Source organism: Thunnus albacares, chromosome 9 (genome assembly GCF_914725855.1).
Source record: "Thunnus albacares chromosome 9, fThuAlb1.1, whole genome shotgun sequence".
Taxonomy (NCBI): Eukaryota; Metazoa; Chordata; class Actinopteri; order Scombriformes; family Scombridae; genus Thunnus; species Thunnus albacares.
The window spans coordinates 4,189,597-4,209,071 of NC_058114.1; the positions used below are offsets into that span (position 1 = coordinate 4,189,597).

The 19,475-nt window shown below is 38.9% G+C and overlaps 2 protein-coding genes across 2 annotated transcripts in view; one reads left to right on the forward strand and one right to left on the reverse strand.

The window, feature by feature from the left end:
* zc3h3 (zinc finger CCCH-type containing 3) overlaps positions 1-5,188 on the reverse strand; it is a 69,733-nt gene extending 64,545 nt beyond the window's left edge. The window contains exons 1-3 of the mRNA XM_044361095.1: positions 5,087-5,188; positions 1,507-2,980; positions 1,103-1,275 (exon numbers count right to left, since the gene is read on the reverse strand). Coding sequence (XP_044217030.1) covers positions 1,103-1,275; positions 1,507-2,980; positions 5,087-5,132 — 1,693 coding nt within the window. The 5' untranslated portion in view covers positions 5,133-5,188. The remainder of the gene's footprint in view (positions 1-1,102; positions 1,276-1,506; positions 2,981-5,086) is intronic.
* Positions 5,189-6,376: 1,188 nt separating this feature from the next.
* On the forward strand, positions 6,377-15,892 carry cyldl (cylindromatosis (turban tumor syndrome), like). The gene is made up of 15 exons (XM_044362079.1): positions 6,377-6,697; positions 6,976-7,440; positions 8,212-8,475; positions 9,342-9,420; positions 9,512-9,690; positions 9,944-10,109; positions 10,553-10,694; positions 11,585-11,695; positions 11,797-11,888; positions 11,986-12,049; positions 12,197-12,329; positions 12,650-12,758; positions 12,860-12,978; positions 14,451-14,664; positions 14,741-15,892. Exons 2-15 carry the CDS (start codon positions 7,006-7,008, stop codon positions 14,923-14,925), a joined length of 2,292 nt encoding a protein of 763 aa, XP_044218014.1. The 5' UTR covers positions 6,377-6,697; positions 6,976-7,005; the 3' UTR covers positions 14,926-15,892.
* The last annotated feature ends 3,583 nt before the right edge of the window (positions 15,893-19,475 follow it).

Sequence of the window (19,475 nt, forward strand, 5' to 3'; positions counted from 1 at the left end):
AATACTGGGGCACAGGTGGTGTAGAAGTGACACTAGCACTGAGGAGAAACATGGTGCCAAAGTAAAAAACAGATACAAGTCAACAAAAAGCTACAAACTAAGAAGCAAAAAAACAAGCAAGAATCCAAGGAGTGATAGTGATACCTTGTGGAGGAAATCTCTTTACAGGCCAGTAAAATGTTCAAGTCAAAATATTCATGTTTGTTGGAATTAACACCACAATCAAGATGAACATGTTGCTCAAATGACTCTTGGTTTGACCCAAATATCTCCCTGATGGCACATAAAAAGGACGAGACAAGACATTGTTTTGGGTGAAGCTGGCAGGTTGACTTAGAGAGTGAGAGCTACTAAGAAATCTATCGTCTATTCAGAATATGTGGACCCAGTCACAGATATGATCTTGTCCCGCAAGAGGCTGAATAATAGCTAATCTACCTGATGAGGACGTCCTCTATGTGTACTGAGTATGTGTTTCACTTGGTTTTTAACAGCTAAATGCTTTTTGGCAGAGATCATACAGTTTGTTGTGGTAAATCTAGTGAACATAGTGCATGTGTAAACTAGGTTTAATGAGCTTTGTAAGAATGTAAATAACAGCATACAAAACATAGGTCAAAGCTAAAAACTATTAGCAGTGAAATGTAGGAGAATGTTGTAAGAGAGATTCAGGAATCCAGCTGGACGTGAAGAATGAGTGGATGTAAGATTTTTGAATACAGAATGAACAGTAAGGGAGTTATTGACCAGCATGTAAAACTGGTTGTTATAGCGCCAACCTCTGGACATAAACTATAATTGTTATTGAGTGGTAGGTTGAGATTTGAACTTGGGAAAACTGACTGCCATGGATCTTCTGAGAACACACTTTAGAGGGATGGTGAATGTAAGCAACTATAATATAAGACCACAGACAACACAGCTGTACCATAACTAGCCAGACACAGCATGTGCCCTCCTTTAACCATGAAATATTATTATCCATACAGTCAGTTGACAGCTCATTAAAAGCAATTAATTACGGCAAAAGCTCATGAAAGAAAAACTCTTACGTCAGACATTTGAAAACACAAAAATAAACTTTGTAGCGTGCGCTCCTTACCTGTCCTTGATAAGGTAGGAGAGAGCCGCCTCAACTTGTGTCTACCAAAAGACACGAGCTCCCTGGAGGGTGTCCTCCTAACTCCTATAGGTGTCCTGGTCAAGGTGTGTATCCGGCCCCGAGGGGAGAGCTTTACTGCTGACGGGCTGCTCCCCTTCTCTGACCCACTTCCACTGAGGTCACAGGACAAAGGGCGAAAGAGAACAGCACAATCAGACTGGAAACACTGGTAAATAAGAGGTTACTATTATACAAATGATGGTGAGCAAACATATTGAACTATTGATCAGCAGGCTTTCATGCACAAGGAATCACAAGTCATGCTTTGCTGCCACCTACTGACACAAGACAGTGAGGCAAAAATCTTCTGCCGTAGAAGAAAAACAACACTCCAGATCCCGTACCTGCTAGCGGACCTCCTTATGATTTTCATCCTGCTGCGGAGCTTGAATCCACCAGGGGAGGAGGATGGGAAGGAGGCACGTTGGGGTAAAGTTGGAGAAACTACAAGCGCTCCTCTCACTCCTTTGTTGCTTTTTTCTGAGGTCCAGTGGAAGGCAGATCTACGACGGGCCACCGCTGCCCCTCCCGTCACTGCTGCAGTGGTCCTCTGACCACCAGCCTTCCAGCGGTAACGGTTACTGAGCGAGGAGCCGGTGGTGGAGGAGCCCACTGTTCCCTTTTTCAATTTTACAGGGGGAGTGGAGCCTGGTTTGAGCTTCTTTGCGGCTTCTCCCTTCTCCACAACTTTCTGAGGAAGAGTCAGGGCTTTTGGGGATAGCGGTTTTCTGGACGTCTTAGCTTGGGCTCCAGCAGATGAGGAGACCCATTTATACTTAGAGGTTTTAGGGGCTACAATAACCGGACTAAGCTTTCGAGGTAATTTTTTGGCAGGGGTTCTCTTACTAACTGCAGCTATAGGAGAGCTTTCACTGGCAGCTCCACCTTTTGATCCCGACACTGGGGCAACAGTCACAACTTTGCCTGCGGGTGAGGAAATGGAGCTACCATGTCTGGGCTCCCCTCCTCCTGTACTCTGGTTCTTAACCCAGGTGAACTTGGATTTTTTCAAAAAAGGTGCGCTAACTTGGGCCTGGCTGGTCTGAGATGTGGGAAGGTTAACGGAAGGTTGTTTTGACAACTTAGACAGAGCAGAGTGAGGAGGTGTTGCTGAAGTTGTGGTTGGAATAGTTTGTTTAGTCTCGGTGCTGGTTTTGCTTGTCATAGAAGGTTTGGTGTGTAACTGGGAGATGTTCTGTAAACTGGTGGTGGTAGTGTTGGCCTTGATTGAAGAAGGTGCTTCTGAAGAACTACTTGCTATCTTTCCTGGCAGGACTACACACCTGCCTTCAGCCTTCTGCTGCTGCTCTTCATGTCCTCTGCCTGCTGAGCTTGAACCTTTTTGTCCATCCTCCAGCTGAGACACAGCTGTTTTTCTAAAAGTATGTATGGCTTTCTTCTCTGTTGCAACTCCCCTAACCCCTGTGATGCTACTCATATGTCCATCTTTCTTCTGTTCAGTAATCCCTGATGATAAAGTGGCAGTTTTGGTTCTATCAGTGTCCTCTCCTCTGCTGTTGCTAGGCAGTGTCGTGCTGTGAGATAAAGCTCGGGGACTAGACTGATGCACGGAGGAGGAGGAGGTAGAAGCTAACGATTGTCCAACAGAGGACTCAGGGTTCTTGTTTCTTAGAGAGTACGCCTTCCTCCAACTTCCACGGCTCTGAGGGACATACGCTTTCCCCCTGAAGCTGTGAGGGTGAATGACAGATGCGCTGTGACCCCTGCCTCTGGCGTACGTCGAGGCTTCTGGAGGCCTCTGCCCGACTCTTGTGAACGGGGTGTCGCCATGGACGCTCTTGTGTTTATTGATGAGATCTGAGAATTCAAAAACAGGAGTGATTTAGTACAGCACATTGCACACATATCGAATAATCTGATGATTATTTTCTTGATTAATCCAGGGTTTCCTATACATTAATTTATTTGTGGCGGCCTGCTAAAATATCAACATTGCCCGCCACATATTGATTTTCTAGTTTTGGAGCTGTGCGCCCCGCTCTCTCTCTCTCTCTCTCTCTCTCTCTCACAAACACATGACAACAGACCTGTTTGTGAATAGCATGACGTACAGCATGCACCTTTAATGTTAGTTTGTAGTCCACCAGTAAAACCAAAGAAGAAGAAGAAGAGGAGCAAGTCAAATTGATCCGTACAGCATATTTCATAGAACGTAATTTAAATGTGCTTCATACACAACACATATCAACAAAAAAAAAATACAATAAATCATTTATACATATTTAAATACATATATAAAAAAAGACAAAATTCATAAAAATATCCTCTTGTCCCAGTGGGTTCTCTGGCTGCAGCATTTTGGATGAGCTGAAGTCGTCCCACAGTTTATTTGGGAAGCCCAGCAAAAGGGCGTTACATTAGTCTCGCCTCGAGGAGATGAATGCATGAATCAGTTTTTCAGCATCAAGTAATGTCACTTGTGAAGTTCTGAATCCATGGTAACAACTAGATTTCTAACCTGCTCACTAGGTTTCAGACACAGCAGGATCAGTTTGGAACTGATCTCCTCTATCTGACCTCTGACACCTACCGCAAGGATCTCAGTCTTGTTTTTGTTTAACTGCAAGAAGTTTTGGGTCATCCAGAGTTTAATGTGCCATGTGCCCAAATGAACATTGTTCTCTTGCCATAATCATTCCTCCTGTTCATACTGTTGATCCTTTCATAATGCACTTACAATTTAAGTGATGGGGGACAAAATCCACTGCGGAAAAATGTATTTAAAAGTTTATTTGAAGCTAATATGAAGCTTCAGCCGACCAAATGAGTCAAATCAAGTAGATATCTTTCAACATTACAGTCTTTTTAGTGCCAAAGTTCCTCTTTTTGTTACTATACTTCCACCTGCAGCTCAACAGGGAAACACTGTCCGAGGAAACACAAAGGGGGAATTTGATGCTAAAAAGTGAATGTAAATGTGTCAGATATCCACTTGATATGACTAACTCCATCACTTACATTGAAAGCACATTTGTAGGGGATCTTTTAACAGCCAATATGAACAGGAGGAAAGATTGCAGCGAGGAAAATCTCTTTCACTGCTCATATGGACACCTGATTGTTGTTTTAAAACAGACTTGGAAAGTTGTGATTCCTATCCTTTAATGATAGCATTTCCCTTCTTATGTCATCCATCAGTATCTTCTATTAGGGAAAAAGTCATCGGTACTTGGGCACATAGCTAAATATCACCAGAGGTTTGTTAAAAATTACGTGGGTTTATTTTGTAATTTGTTGTGTAAACCTAGAAGATGAACATTTAAGTTTCTGGCTTCCTCTCCAGCTTTCTCTAGAGTTGTTATGACAGAACGAAGAAACATACAAAGACGGTCCACATACCGACTCCACTTCACCTCCATCTCGCTAACTGTAGGCTACATACTGTATATATCCTGTTAAAACACACCTCGCTTTTACACACACAGTGTTTTATCATGTCAATATGCTAGCACACAGTCCGCTCCCACTGCACAGAATCTTGTAAATTACTGTCCTTCTCTTTCTTACACTGTTGTGTTTGTGTTTAATGTTCATGTTTCTGGCTTTTTTCTGTTGATATCTGGACCAAGAAGTAAAACATGGTTGAACTATTTGGCTGTTGCAGGAAACGTTAGTTAACTGATGTCAGCACAAACAGTGGGTCGCATACTTCCGGTGGGAATGAGACACATGGTATATTAATTTTTTATACCTACATATAATGTATTATGCAGAGTAGATAAAAATAGCAATGTCTCATGTCGACATGTGAGAGGTCTCTGCTAACGGTTAACGGTTTAACCGAGCAGCGCAGGCCCGCCTCCGCGCGACAGCTCTGTATTTAAAGTGCGCAACAGATAAAACGTGTTTTCTGACCCGTCCGCTGCCGATAAACCTGTCCACAATCTTAAAAAGGAGACTTACTTTGTAAAAGATCAATTTGCCTCTTCAGTGCTTCTCTCTCCTCCATGTTTACAACTGAAATTTTTCGTCATCGAATAGCGACGATGACAGGCGTTTTCGGATGACGTAATTATTCTTTGTTAGCCCTCAGTTTGGTTTTACAGGCTTGGATTTAAAACAAACAAACAATTATTAACTTGTCAAAATACTGCCTGTTTTTTTTTTGTGACTGTTCCTCTGAGACTGTCATTCGCCGATTATATGTCTTTGCAAGGATTTATATCCAGAATTCATCCTGCCTTTTCTTTGAAATAGGAAAATGTCTTCTTTTTTCTTTTTTTTAAATTATTTTTACCATGACAGGATTGATACTGGAAAGTTATATTTGATCAATTAAATTGATAAAACTGACTAAATTAAATTTCACATCCACAAGTGTAAATACTCTTTCCATCTTTTCCTGGTTAGGGTTGTGCTTTTTGTTAAATTCTATGTGCTTTACCCCCCGGCTCATTTTGTTTATTTATTTGTTTGTTTTGGTTTGGTTTTAAATTATTCTGACCTTATACTGCCCTGTGTGCCCATTTCACTGTGCTTGTGTTATATGTTCTAATAAAAATTGCTTGAAAAAAACTTTACTTGTCAAGTTGCATACGCAGCAACATTTTCTTTAATTTTATTTGTCAGACAGGATTAATGGATGGGATTTAATGAATAACCCATAATGTAATAAGACATAATGAAATAACAATCAACAAATAATGACAAAAATATAAACCATTAGATTGTGTAATAATCCATGTTTTTTTACACTCAGCTCATTATCATGAATGCAATAATAATGTTACCATAATATTTTATTTCATAATGGCAATGGGGTTACAAATAATGAGTATTTCCATCAAAATGTCCCACAACTCAAGTGAGTGTCTTGCCTGAAAGCATTAAACCACAGCAGTAAAGAGTTTTAAGTGTTAAAGTGGCTTTCCAGAAACAAATGTTCAGGTTCTTTGTACGTGGATAACCGGGTTAATCCGACAGATATTGCTTGGAAACTGTTCATTCTAAATCCGGTCTGTGGACTGTGGACTGCTGAGTATTTCTATTACTGTAAGTGTCACGAATTGTTTTTTTCTGTTTTATAAACATGGATAGGTATGGAGTACACCTTTAAAAAAAATTTAAAGGTACACCTTTAAAAAAAATTTAAAGGTGTACTTTTTTAAAAAAAAATTTGCCGTGTAATTTCATGTTTGTAGATTTTCAGTAACTGATCTAATAAATGCGCTGGTCATCTGTAAGACAGTACTGAGGGCTTTAATTGCCCTAGATAACTCGACGTGCTGCTGGCTGTCAAATGATTTGAAAACAACAACAACGTCACTTTGAAAATATTTATGTGTTTGCGTTTAATAGTATTAATAAGATCTTTTGAATAAGTATCTTTTTGCCAATAAGTTGTTTATCACTTTGCCACAAACTGTCATTTTCACCAGAAGAATATGAATAGCCGATGACGCCGCTGTCGACGTGAACTGAAAGGGGAAGTGAAACTTATCAAGGCAGCTCGTTTGGACTTAATAGAGCGAAGATAAAACAGAAAGCAGAGTTTAAAGTTGCGTAAAAGTGAAGGTAACGTTAACTTTGTCACAATTTATTTAAATTTGAGAAAGTAACACTCTTCTAGACTAATTGTATAACCTACAGTTAACGTTTCCAACGTTTGTTATGATTTGTGTTGACGTAAGTTGACGTTACAGTAACGGCTGTATTGATCATTGTCTCGAGCTTACTTTGTAGCTTGCTAGCGAGCTAGCTGTGCAGTTGTCGACAACATATTGATGATAGACTGATTATTTTTGTATTAACGCCTGTGTATGTACTCTGTATGTGTGTGTGTTTCTCTACAGGACTCTGCTACATCTCCTGACTTCAGCAACATGTCAACAGACCACCTGTTCTTCATCCTGACAGAAATACCTGAGCGGCCTCAACACATCAATCCTGGCCGCATATGTTACATCCGTGAATTCAAATACACGTCAGAAATCAATAAATCTGGCCCTCTCGCGAAGTTGCCAGTCATACTTTTGGGCTCACGGTCAACTTCAGATTATTACATAGACATGAGTTGCCTGACGGAACTGAGTGCAGAGGAAGCCGACCTGCTGCAGGCCCTGCCCGAGGACTGTGACAGGCTGAAGTGGTTCAAAGAGAAAGATGCTCTCCAAGCAGCTCAGGCACTCACGGAAGGTACTGAAGTGACTGTGGAGGAAAAAGGAGAGAAGCTGAGAGGAATCATCCGCTACATTGGAAAGCTGGGCACCAACTATATAGACCCCATATCAGGGATGTACTTTGGAATTGAACTGCAGGTGTGACTTTAAAGTGTTTGTTCAACCAAATCAGAAAAAACAGCACATTTTATCACTGTCCTCAGTGTTATCTAGCCATGCAGATACTTTTGGTTTCATTTGCTCAGTTACGCATCTCTGAGATTTATTCCACTGCCTCAGTGTAAAGGAGGTGAGTGGAGCTGCATTTGCAGAGCTCACAGTGTTGGAAAAACTATAGTCATATATGCTGTTTTGCACCTTAAAGTATGTTTTAAAATGCAGTGTCAGTGCACTGTTCCTCTGGGCTGGTTCCTCAGACCATCTCTTTATATAAGAACAATTGCTTTTGCTTTCATGTCTGTAGCACACATGCTATCTCCATAGCATCCAGTGACGCAGTGTTATTCAGGATAATCCGTAGAAGAGACTTTCAGGTTTTCATAGGGACTATTTCTTGGGTAGAAACTAGTTCAGAAGAACAGTGCACCAAAAATAGTAGGTTACATTTTCTAAACATAATTTAAGGTGTAAAACACCACATTTAACTGTATTTTTCAGAGCTATGAGCGCCACAAACAAAGTTTCATTCACATCTGTCAAAAATATCATAGCTGATATATCATGATCAAGTTTTTTACACTCAAATATTGATAATAACTAGAAACAAAAGTATCTGCACAGCTAGTACCTGAGCCTTTTAATCTATGCTTTTAAAATCATTAACAGTAAAATATTCAGGTTCATTTGTAAAGGTGTTGAACTGAGATTGTAAGTGACATTAATTCAGAGTTGTTGCTTCTTTCCCTCCAGGGAGAAGACATAGGGAAGGGGAATACAGATGGGTCGTACAAGTATCACAGCCTCTTCAAATGTCAGAAAAACGGTGGCATTTTTGCCCCGTTCTCCAGAGTCCGGCCTGTGGTTCCCACCCCAGCGTCACCTTCCTCACAGCCACAAACAGAAGAGCTAGCCACGGGAGACAGAGTCACTTACTTCATCAACAATTACTGTCGTCATGGGATGGTGGTGGATGTGCAGGAAAAAGACGGAGAACAATTTGTCCGGATCTCCACAGTGAGTGATGATTAGCCAGAAGTCAGTAATTAATACTAAAAAAATGTATGTTCAATCAAACTTTATTAGTTTATTAGCTGTCATACAGGTTAGTGCTTCACAGATGACTGACAAGCTGATGATAAGCCAGAACAAATAAAAAGTTATGAAAATGCAAAAAAGTAATAAAAAAATAATGATAATAATAATGAAATAGAGTGAAATAAAAACTAGATAAAAGACAAAGAAAAATAAAATCGATAAGAGGGGAAAAATATTTTATACTACTGTAGCTTGCTAAAAAAAGAACAATTCAATGTCATGAATTGTCTTTTATACAGATAAATAATAGTGTATTGATTATGCGATTATGTTTTAAAATGCAGCGATTTCTTGGAGTACTGTTTCTCTAGTGAGTTAAATAAACCAGTTATGAAATCCCTAATATGTGACACATCACTTTTGCATTTTTAAATCAATTTTTGCAAATTTAACTCCTTTTTATCAATATTTTTTGGCCAATTTTTGATCTTTTTAATGTCTCAAAATGTAAGTTAATGAAACTTTCAAGTATCCTGGCTTTGTTAAAACAACTTCTTCTGTGACTTGATCACATAATCACTGTTGATCCTAACAGGTCAGTAACTGTTCAAGAATCATTTTTACTGTATATGAAGTGTTGATAATTATTCTTTTTCTAGTAGCTTTTGTTAAACTCATATCTACACATACAGGTAGTTTCTTTTTAGCCGTCACACACCAAGCTGTCATAGTTTGCATACGTCTGTTCATCCTTTAGGTCTGTGATTTTAAAAATGGTCACTTATTTCAGTACAAAGTTATAAGTTTGCAGCACATTTATCTTGTTTCTTTCTCTGTGTTTTCAGGACACAGATGAGAATGGGAAGACAGGAGGCGAAGTTGAAGTTCCACTAAAGCTTGTTGCTAAGGGGGAGGTGCCCGCAGGTTTGAGCAGCTATTTACATAATTTGAAGATTGAAGCTTTTTCTCGCATTTGTTACAACTCGCAATAACGCAAATATATTCCTCACTGTAGAGGCAGAGATCATGGACGTCGACATATCCCCGGTGGAACCGATCCCTGACGATCTGTACATGAATCTGAGTATGAACTCTGTGGTGGAGTTGACTTTGGGCTCAGGCAATTCATACGGAATCATCCGCTGGATCGGCACGCTGCCCGGTCGGCAGGAAATCATGGCTGGACTAGAGCTTGTAATCTTTATACTAACATGTTATTGTACAGATTCAAATGTAACTAAAACTAGTGTGGACAATTATGGGAACACAGTTTGCCATAGACCAACTTCATCATCTTACATGAAAGAAAATCTCCTAGATTTGTTCTAGGTTTGCTTCCTGTAACGGGTTATTTGTTTATAGTCGTTATAACCGTTGTAAATTATTGATTCCTTTCATTCACATGACTGTAATGACGTTCTTCTTCTGACTGTTTACGTCCATGCAGGAGGATGACAAGGGAGTGAGTGATGGTACCTTCAAAAATGAGCGTTTCTTCACATGTCCCACCAAGAGAGCTCTGTTTGTGAAGCTGAGCTCCTGCCGTCCCGACTCACGGTTTCAGAATTTATCAACCGATCACAGCGGGACGATGCCAAAACATGAAGATGCAGGTCTGTAACAGAATGAATCAAATACCTTCTGACTTCACAACGAACAATTGGAAGATTCATGTGTGCAGAGGACAGTTTTAATTGGGTAGGCAGTCAGTGCCCCCTTGTGGACACAGTGGTTTTACTGGTAGCAGAGAGTATGGAACTTTTGCATTTTTCCTGTTCACTTGGAAAACGTATAGGCTATTTAAAAATCTATTTTAATGTAATAAAATAAAATTGTTTAACAGATAGTTCAGATAAAGCATTTACTCTTTCCCATTTATTATTCTAAAATGTAAAAGAAAAATTATTTAAAGAATGCTGCATTCACCAGCTGGTCCAGTTACTGACCAACTGGGCGCAAAACTACATCAGCAATCATCACTAGCCAGACATGCATACAACATGATATTGTTATGGTTTTTACATACATGATGATTTATGTGTGTTTTTTGCTTCAGAGATAGAAACAGGACACAGTACAGGGAAGCTGGACACCGTTCCTCCTGTCAGCACAGAGCAGATTAACCAGGTTCTGATTGGACGGATGAAGGGGATCCAAGGACACTGTAACTCCTGCTACATGGATGCTGCGCTATTCAGGTCAGGATGTACTTCACATTATTGTAGACTGTTTTTTTTTTTTCAAAGCAAAACATCAGTTTTTAGATTGATTTCTTACTTTATACACAGCTGTTCATTTATCTACACTGTGGGATTCAAATTCAAAGAAACTTGAAACTTGCTTGAGTTGAAAAACTCTCTGTGAACAATATATCTTTGAAAAAGTTATGCAGTGCTCCAAATGTACAGCATTTTTCTTTGCAGTAAATTACAAGTCTCAAGTAGTTTCATTCTTTCATGTTAAAAATTTGCATTATGTTGCAAACGGCTGATAATTAACACTAAAAAATCATACTAAGACTTAATAATACCGAGTTATTGGTTAAAGTTAAAGTTAAAATCCCCCAAATCCACATTCATCTACATACACGCAGTAGATCTGAACACAATAATATCTTAAAAATCAGGATTATCCATTTTTACAGAAGTAGATCCTTCATCTTCCCTTTAAAGAAAGTGTTGGAAGGGGTCTCATATTTCATCAATTCTGTATTTTGCAATGTGTTTGTGATTTTTTTTTTTCCATCATTTTAATCCATTTACCTACTGACGGTTTATTTCTACTTTCAGCCTCTTTGCTTGTGCACCACACATATTAATAAGTATATGATGGCTTTGTTTTATATTCAGTTCCTTTGGATATAAATTAAATTCATATTCTAGATAGTAAAGGACGGTGTATCAGAACCAGCTGTTTAATTATATGATGTTCTTTTTTCCAGAAGTTCTTACTGACATACACTCCAAGAGGAAATGAAAGAGTGTTCCTTTAGACTCCCTGAATTTAGTGCAGGTGTTTGGGATATTACTATCAAATCTGTGAATTTGGACCAGTGTATAATGTGTTTTTTCATCTTTGTGTCTTTCAGTTTGTTTTCCTGCTCCTCCGTGCTGGACTCCATGCTGTTTAAATCAACAGAACCTCAAGATGCCCCAATCCAGTACACACTGCTCCACGACATCGTCAACCCCCTCCGCAGGTGTGTGTTGCTTTTATGTGTTTTGCAAAAACACTTCATTATTTTATTGTAAAAAAAAAAAAAAAAAATACTATGCGTTACGTTGTCTGTGTTGTTTGCAGTAAGGGCTTTGTGGAAGGGCAGCACATCATGAAGCTCCGACAGCAGCTGCAGAAACACGGTTACAGTCACTCCTTCACCACGGATGAGAAGGGTCAGCTTAACCTGCAGCTCTGTTTTTGAAGCTTTAACAGACTGTGATTTATGTTTGGTTTGATCGGTTGACTGTTGATGTGACTGTTGTCTTTTAGATCCAGAGGAGTTTCTCATTGTCATCATGCACCACATTCTCGCACTGGATCCTCTACTCAAACTGTACGCTCACAACACCGCTGCTAAATAGCATCTCCCACTATACAGCTTCCATATAAAGAATTTTTGAAGCTCTCTGTTAAGGAAAGGTCACTTAAATCTTACAAAAAAGTTACATTTACACTTTTCTCGTCCTCCTCTCCCTTTTAGCTCAGCTGGCGGTAAAGTACAGGAGAGTTACTGCTATCAGATCTTCCTGGACCAGAACCACAGCCTGGTGCTGCCTACGGTCCAGCAGCTGCTGGAACATTCCTTCCACAGTGCAGGACTCAAGCTGGCAGAGGTGAGATCACTTGTTTCTGGGAGACTCTTTATATATTGTACTGACAGTAAGTCGTGTTATCTGATATACAGTAAAGACTGCATTTGCAATTGATCTTTTAAACAGATTAAACTGAAGGTTAATTAAACTGGTTCTTGTTTTCTGCATTTTACAGGTCAGGGAATTTATTTATTTATTGAGTATTTTCCTTTTCTAAGGCTGATTCTCCTGTAGATGGCTCTGTTGGCTAGTTTTCTAGGCAAAACTTTTCATCTCACGGACTGAGTTTATTTTGATGCATTCTGTGTGTTCAGTATTATTTCATTGTGTTATAATTCTAGGTGCCCTCCTGCCTCATGCTCCAGATGCCTCGCTTCGGGAAGAAATTCAAGATGTTTGACAAAATCATTCCCTCTCTGGAGCTGGACATAACGGATCTCCTGTCCGAAGGTAAACGAACACATACACACGGTGCGCGCGAGCTTAAATGTAGACACACAGTGAATACGACTCGTGGTGTGTGTGTGTGTGTGTGTGTGTGTGTGTTTCAGGTCCTCAGCAGTGCATGCTCTGTGGAAACTTGGCCCAGGAAGAGTGCACCGACTGTTTTAAAGATCCTGCTTTCAGCCAGACAGGATTCAAAATCTTCTGCAAGACGTGCTCCGCTCAGGTTTGTGTTGTTGTCTGGACAACCGAGTCATTTTATCTGTGTTACACATAAGTAGGTGCTTGTGCAGTACGTAGAAGATATGCATGGATGTCACTCTTCCATGTGATATGACAACTACTTTACTGGCTCTGGTTGATATTAAGAGAAAGAGCTGTGATACCAGGAGGAAACAAATATATTTAATACACAAGCAATGAATGGGGTCCAAGCACAAAGGATGGTCTTCAACTTAATATGACCTTCAGAAGAATTTGAAAACAAGCCATATGCATAAATTGCCACATGGTTGACAAGTTGGAATCGGCCACCTGGGGATTCAAATCCTGGACCTTTGTATCCCCAGAGAAGATGACTTACTGCCTGCTCCGCTGGAGGCCTGGCTGTCCACAGCACCCCTCACAACATGAAGGAAAAAAAATCACTCGCTTATACATTTTTTTTTTTGTTGACATTGTCAGAAAGGTGATAATTCTACTTTATGTTGATTATTGAGGTCGTAGTGGTGTACTGGGGTGCATTATTTTGATTGGTGTTCCTAATATTTTGTCCACTCCATTAAAATACATGAGGAGGGCAAAATATTAGGATTTTCAATATAATGCACTCCAGTACACCACCACCACCCACTACAACTTTAATAATATGTACCATTGACCTTAAAGACAGGTTTAAAAATGTATCATTTCAAAACGATATGAAATATCAAAAATCTGAAAAAGTACTTATTTCCAGCTTGGTCCAGATATGCTATGTGCCAAATTTGACGCTGATTGCTCAAAATTTGTAGGAGTAGCAGCAACAACAAAAAAAAGATTTGGGTATCAAAATAGCAGAAAATCTATCTGGGCACAAATTAATTTTGTTTGTATAACACACAGTTCAAAAGTTAGAGGCCAACATGTAAAGTTTGTTGCTACAGCACCACCATCTGGCCAATCGGTGTATATATATATATATATATATATTTTTGTCTGAGTAGTGGGTGAGATTTCCAACCTATCTGCCAAGTTTGGGAACTGTTACGGTTTCTGAGACCCAGATACTTTTAAGGCACAAGAAGGAGAAAGAAAAGTAAATAAATAAAATTATTATTATTAATAATAATAATAATAATATGATAATAACAGATACAACATGGTTCCAACAGGTTTGCTGCTTTGACAGCTAAAACAGTAAAAGACATCAGAATCAACACTGAACTGTACAATAAACCAGACAGTCAGTGATCTGTGGATGTTGAAATGTGGCCAGAATAGGGCTGCAACTATCGATTATTTTCATTATCGATTAATCTGTCGATTATTTTTTTTGATTAATCGATTAGTTGTTTGGTCTATAAAATGTAACATGACATCCTCAAATGTCTTGTGTTGTTCACAACAGTCCAGAAAGTTACCATACTCGTACATACCCAGTAATTTCAGCCCTAATAATGTGAGGAAATGCATAAGAAATACATCATTTCTTTGCAGGTGCACTCTCATCCTCAGCGGCGCTCCCATCAGACAGCTCCTCTGGACATCCCCAAAGGTTACCTGGGACGCGGCATACCTCACACTCTGACCAGAGACAAACTGGAGCTGTTCGCTGTGCTCTGCATCGAGACGAGTCACTACGTGTCTTTCATCAAATACGGACCAAACAGCCAAGACTGGATCTTCTTTGACAGCATGGCGGACAGACAAGGTGAGTGTTTTTTAATGCATTGTGATGTTAAACACGTTGTTTATACATTTACTCTTTGGCTCATTTGTGTGTTCAGGTGAGAGAGACGGCTTCAACATCCCTGAGGTGCACGCCTGCCCTGAGGTCGGCATGTACCTTGAAATGTCTCCCGCAGAGCTGGCCAATCAGGTGCCCCGGGACATGAAAGGCGTGGCTAAGCGCCTCTTCTGTGATGCTTACATGTACCTGTACCAGAGCACCAGCATGTGCCTCTATCGCTGAGCGGAAACCTCAACGCTTTAAAAAAAAGAAACGACTTCTCAATCATTGCACAATTTGTCACTGAGAGGAAAATATTGTTGCCTTCACTTTTTATGTAATTTCCTTTTGCTTGATTGGTTTGTTATTCTTTTATGAATGTATGTAAGTACACACGAGAACGTTTAAAATGTGTATATATATATATATATATAAATATATATAATTTTCTGCCCTGGTGTTAGGAAAGTATTTTCAAGCTTGAATAATTGATGACAATGTTGTTGTATTTCTGTAAAACTGTATGAAGAAAAAGTAAAAAACTGACATTAATTGCTCAATTTGAATAATAATCTGAAGAGATTGACAATAACTGACTTACAGTATATGATGGCGATAAATAATGATAAAGATAATAATAGACATGTTGCACTCTAATTTTGAGACTTTGTTGCCTCCTGCTGTTTGATAATTATTTTTAAAAGTTATATTTTACATTTTTTACAGTGGGAATGAATGAGTCTTGCATACATAAACAAATCTGCCTAAATCCAAAATACAGCATAGCGATACACAAGAAAGGCACTATTGTAAATACACTGTAATTTGCTCAGTAAGATCAGCACTGTACCTTAATGTTTTCTGAGTAATTAGGGTTTAAGATAGTGGCTGGACCAGTTACTTTACATATTTCAATGAAATTAGTTCAGATTCTTATTTTGAATGTGGAATATTTGATGTTTGAATTCCACCTCAGGAAATGATGCTCTTTGATATGAAAATGTCTCGTCCCATATGTTGTTTGTTGACCTTTGTCAGCATTATAATTCATGTCATATTTGGGATGATAAAAAAAAACTGCACTTACATGGCTACTTAGGTGTCCTGGCTAGACTAGTTAGCTATTTCTGCATCTTTATTGCTACAGGTTCTGATATTCAGTACAGTGGATATAATAAATACACAAATAAAATAATGTTTTGAAATCTCACACAAATTACATGTGTTTTTATTAGAGGAATAGTTGATAGACTTCTTTCTAGATGTATAGTTATATTTCCTGACAAGTTTTTGAAGTGAAATAAAATATGTTTTGCAAGCACGAGTGACGGAAACATTTGATAATTTCAGAACTATCCCAGTTGATTTATTTATCAGTTACAGATTCAGTGTAATTTTGGCTTTTGGATTCTCTCAGCTTGCATCTGATAAACAGTAATAAGCACGGACACTGTCATTCCATCAGGCTATGACCAGACTCCAGGTATTAATGGTTAATCACAGAGAGGGACAACGTTTTGACTGCATGAAGGCACATTGAGCCGAGAGCTATCATTGTGTGTTTGAATATAAAACTACTTGATGCATGAACATTCAAGTGCTTATTTCAGATGATCCATGACCACCTTCCCCCTCACGCTACATGTAGCATTCTGTATCTTCAGTGTCCAGTTCATATACTGTTAGATTGTATGTGCTCACTTTGTGCAAGTCATACAGGTTCCTCAGGACCTTTCCAGGCCTTGTAGAAAGACTGCTCTTGAGCTTTCTTTCTGTCATTTTCTTTATGCTCTCTGGCAAGCAAATTATTGTGTTTTGAGGGCATCATACTCTCCGTTTCCCCATCCTCCAATTGTCGATACCACTAACAGTATTTGCAGGCATCCTTTTTGGCATGTGTAAGGCCAGGTTAAAGTCAATGTCAAACACTATTCTGTATGCTTTGTTTTTGAAGTTCGATCTTCCATTCTTTGTTGCATTTCTCCACGTACAAGTCATACATTTTTTTGACATTTAAGTTCCCCTCTAAACAGAGTTTTATGTCTTTTCTGCAGTATTGGGACTCAGTTGTTTGGAATGATGATGCACCCTCAAATTTTGTTCTTGTTTTCTTAGGAGATTTTGTTTGCTGGCTTATGATGTCCCCTGTTGCAATGCTCTCAGAAGAAATTCCCAATTGAGGAGTGGTCTGATTACCCACACACCCACACACCTGGGAAACTTTTCAGAGACATCAAGTGTTTTCAACAAGAAGTCTTTGCAAACTCCAATCTGCTTCCCATCATTACTGAGATGATATTCAAATGTGTATGTCTTCTTGAGTTTCCTTTAATTCTCTGCCACTTCTGTTTTCAGTACATAGTTAATGATGAAGTCTTTTTTTGCCTGGCTGAATCTCCTGTTGGCCAAAAAATGCTCAAATATTTTCAATTTGTCTGACTCTGGGAAATTCTCATCGCATTTGTGCCAACAAGAGGCACACTTCTTTACCGTTTTTGCCAGCACATGGATATTAAATATGTTAATATAACTTTGGCCTAAATGTCTCAGTCTTTTTGCCTTTTTTCCCAGTTCTCAGTACATCTTTTTCTTTTCCTTCCACTTTGCATATCATTGTCTCTGAGTTCTTCAACATTGTTGGCAACATCCTCTATCAGCAGTAGTCCTAGCACAAGGATTATTTGTTCTTCAGTCTCACCCTCCTCTTGTTATTCCTCCCTGTTTCTTTCTTCTTCTGTTTGCCCTTTCTTGTTTCCTGGCCACTCTGTCTCTTTGTATTGAGTTCTCACTCCCTTGCTTCCTGGCTGTTTTCTCTCCTTTTCTTGAGCCTCTGTCATATTCTGGATTCTCTTTCTCTTTTTCTTGAGCTCTCTCTCCCTCATTTCCAGGTTGCTCTTTCTCTTGAGCCTCAGCCAAATACCCTCCTAAATAAACAATTTATAAATAAATAATATGTATGCTTAACACAGGGTACACATTACAGAAATCATAGGCTAACAGCTAAAGTCACAGCTCATTCTAGCCAGCTTAAGTTAAGTTTAAGTTTTAAAATAACATTTTAAATCTAGAGGCCTTAGCATTTGATGTCATCAATCTAATATTGACATAGAATATTAATTATGATATGAATAGACTTGATAGCTTACTGAAAATTTTCATGTTGCTAGCATGCTCAGACAAATTCATGAAAAATGGGCTACTGTAGAAACATGGCGGTGCAACATGGCGGCTCTGTGAAAGAGGACCCACTCCCTATATAGATATAAAGGCCTCATTCTAAGGCCAGGGCTCAAGAGTTAGCTAGAGCATATGTTGTGTGCAATTTTATGCTCATGAAACACACTGTGCACAGTAACACAGTATGTGGTGTTCAGCGGAGATCAATTCTTGGTCCTCTGATGTTTAGTCTGTACATCAGGGACGTTGCTAGGCCTATTTTAGGGGGGCTTTAGCTGCCCTAAAATCTTCTTTAGCCCTCCCAAAAAATAAATGTATATTATTAGTTTAAATCATCAATAGTTTTTTTTCATTTATTTTTCATTAAAGTCGATCGAATTGTGATATTGCGTCTCCAAATTCACAATGTACCTAAAACACCAGGCACTAGGACCTGGGAGAGGCTGCTGCTGCTCTAATCTAGCATTTCCATTGGCTGTACTGCCCACTTAGAGCCCACAACAGAGACTGTAACGGTAGTCAGAAACTACTGAAGTTGTGACAAGATATTGGCGAAGACTTTATCAAGATAAACATCATATACAGAGTGAAATAATAAGTAGTTACAGAGTGAAGGTATATAGTTCCAATGTGAATTTGTGGCAAATGATAGTCAATGAAGCGAGCTATCAAGTTGTTTCTCGTTTGTTTCTTGCTTAACGTTAGCTAAGTGAGGAAAAGACAAGAGGATAGGCTATATAACACTAACGTTATACGGTGGAAACCGCTTATATGGATCAAAAAGCTCCAGACAGAATCATTCCTATACAAATGCTGTTTAAATAATTTGCTTATAGTAATCAATACTCCACTTACAGTGTTCACTTTGGGTCTTTTCATACATGAAAACATGGGTGGAAAAATAAAATTACAGTAACTCTATTTTTATTTTTTACCTTACTCCCATGATACATATATGATATTGTAATTAGCGGCTGCGGCACCATTATCAGGGGTGCAGAGATGCGGGGTGTGGGTGTGTTTATTTTTAACTGCCTTGAAACAATCAGAAAATAACATTTTCTCTCTCTCCTTAAAATAAGTCAGGAGGGCGTCAGCAGCGAAACAGCTGCACTGTATTTTGAAACAACTACAGTAAATAGCGAAGCTGCCATTTCATTACATTTTTATTCATGTAATAAATATACAAATGTCAATTAGATGGTAATCTGCATGAGAAATAAAGAAAAAAAAATCAGTTATAATAATCATCCGCTTGTAGTGATTAATTTGACCCACATGGACGTGATCACTATAAATAACTGGCTTTTATTAACTTGTAATGCTGATGAAACCTTCATGAAATCACAACTGAACATTGTGATAAGCAAAGCCATTAAAATCATTTGGCTGTTGGCGGATGCAAGTTGTAAAATTCTTTGGAGACCACTTCTAAACAGATTTAACTGTTCTCTGTGTCAGGTAATAACATTAAGTGTAGTCACATGGTTCACACTGACACTGAACCCAGTTCTTTCTGCTATTTTTGTCCAGTCTCTCCTTTTTTACACTCGTCTCTTTACATTTATCAAGTAAATTCATAAAGCCCCAGGATAAACATGAATTTTTTGGTCATG

Bases quoted from the DNA above. Each gene is read 5' to 3' on its own strand.
- cyldl (XM_044362079.1), top strand. From the start codon at position 7,006: ATGTCAACAGACCACCTGTTCTTCATCCTGACAGAAATACCTGAGCGG. The intron at 11,696-11,796 runs GTGTGTGTTGCT...TGTTGTTTGCAG, and splicing joins ATCGTCAACCCCCTCCGCAG to TAAGGGCTTTGTGGAAGGGC. The intron at 12,050-12,196 runs GTACGCTCACAA...TCTCCCTTTTAG, and splicing joins CTGGATCCTCTACTCAAACT to CTCAGCTGGCGGTAAAGTAC.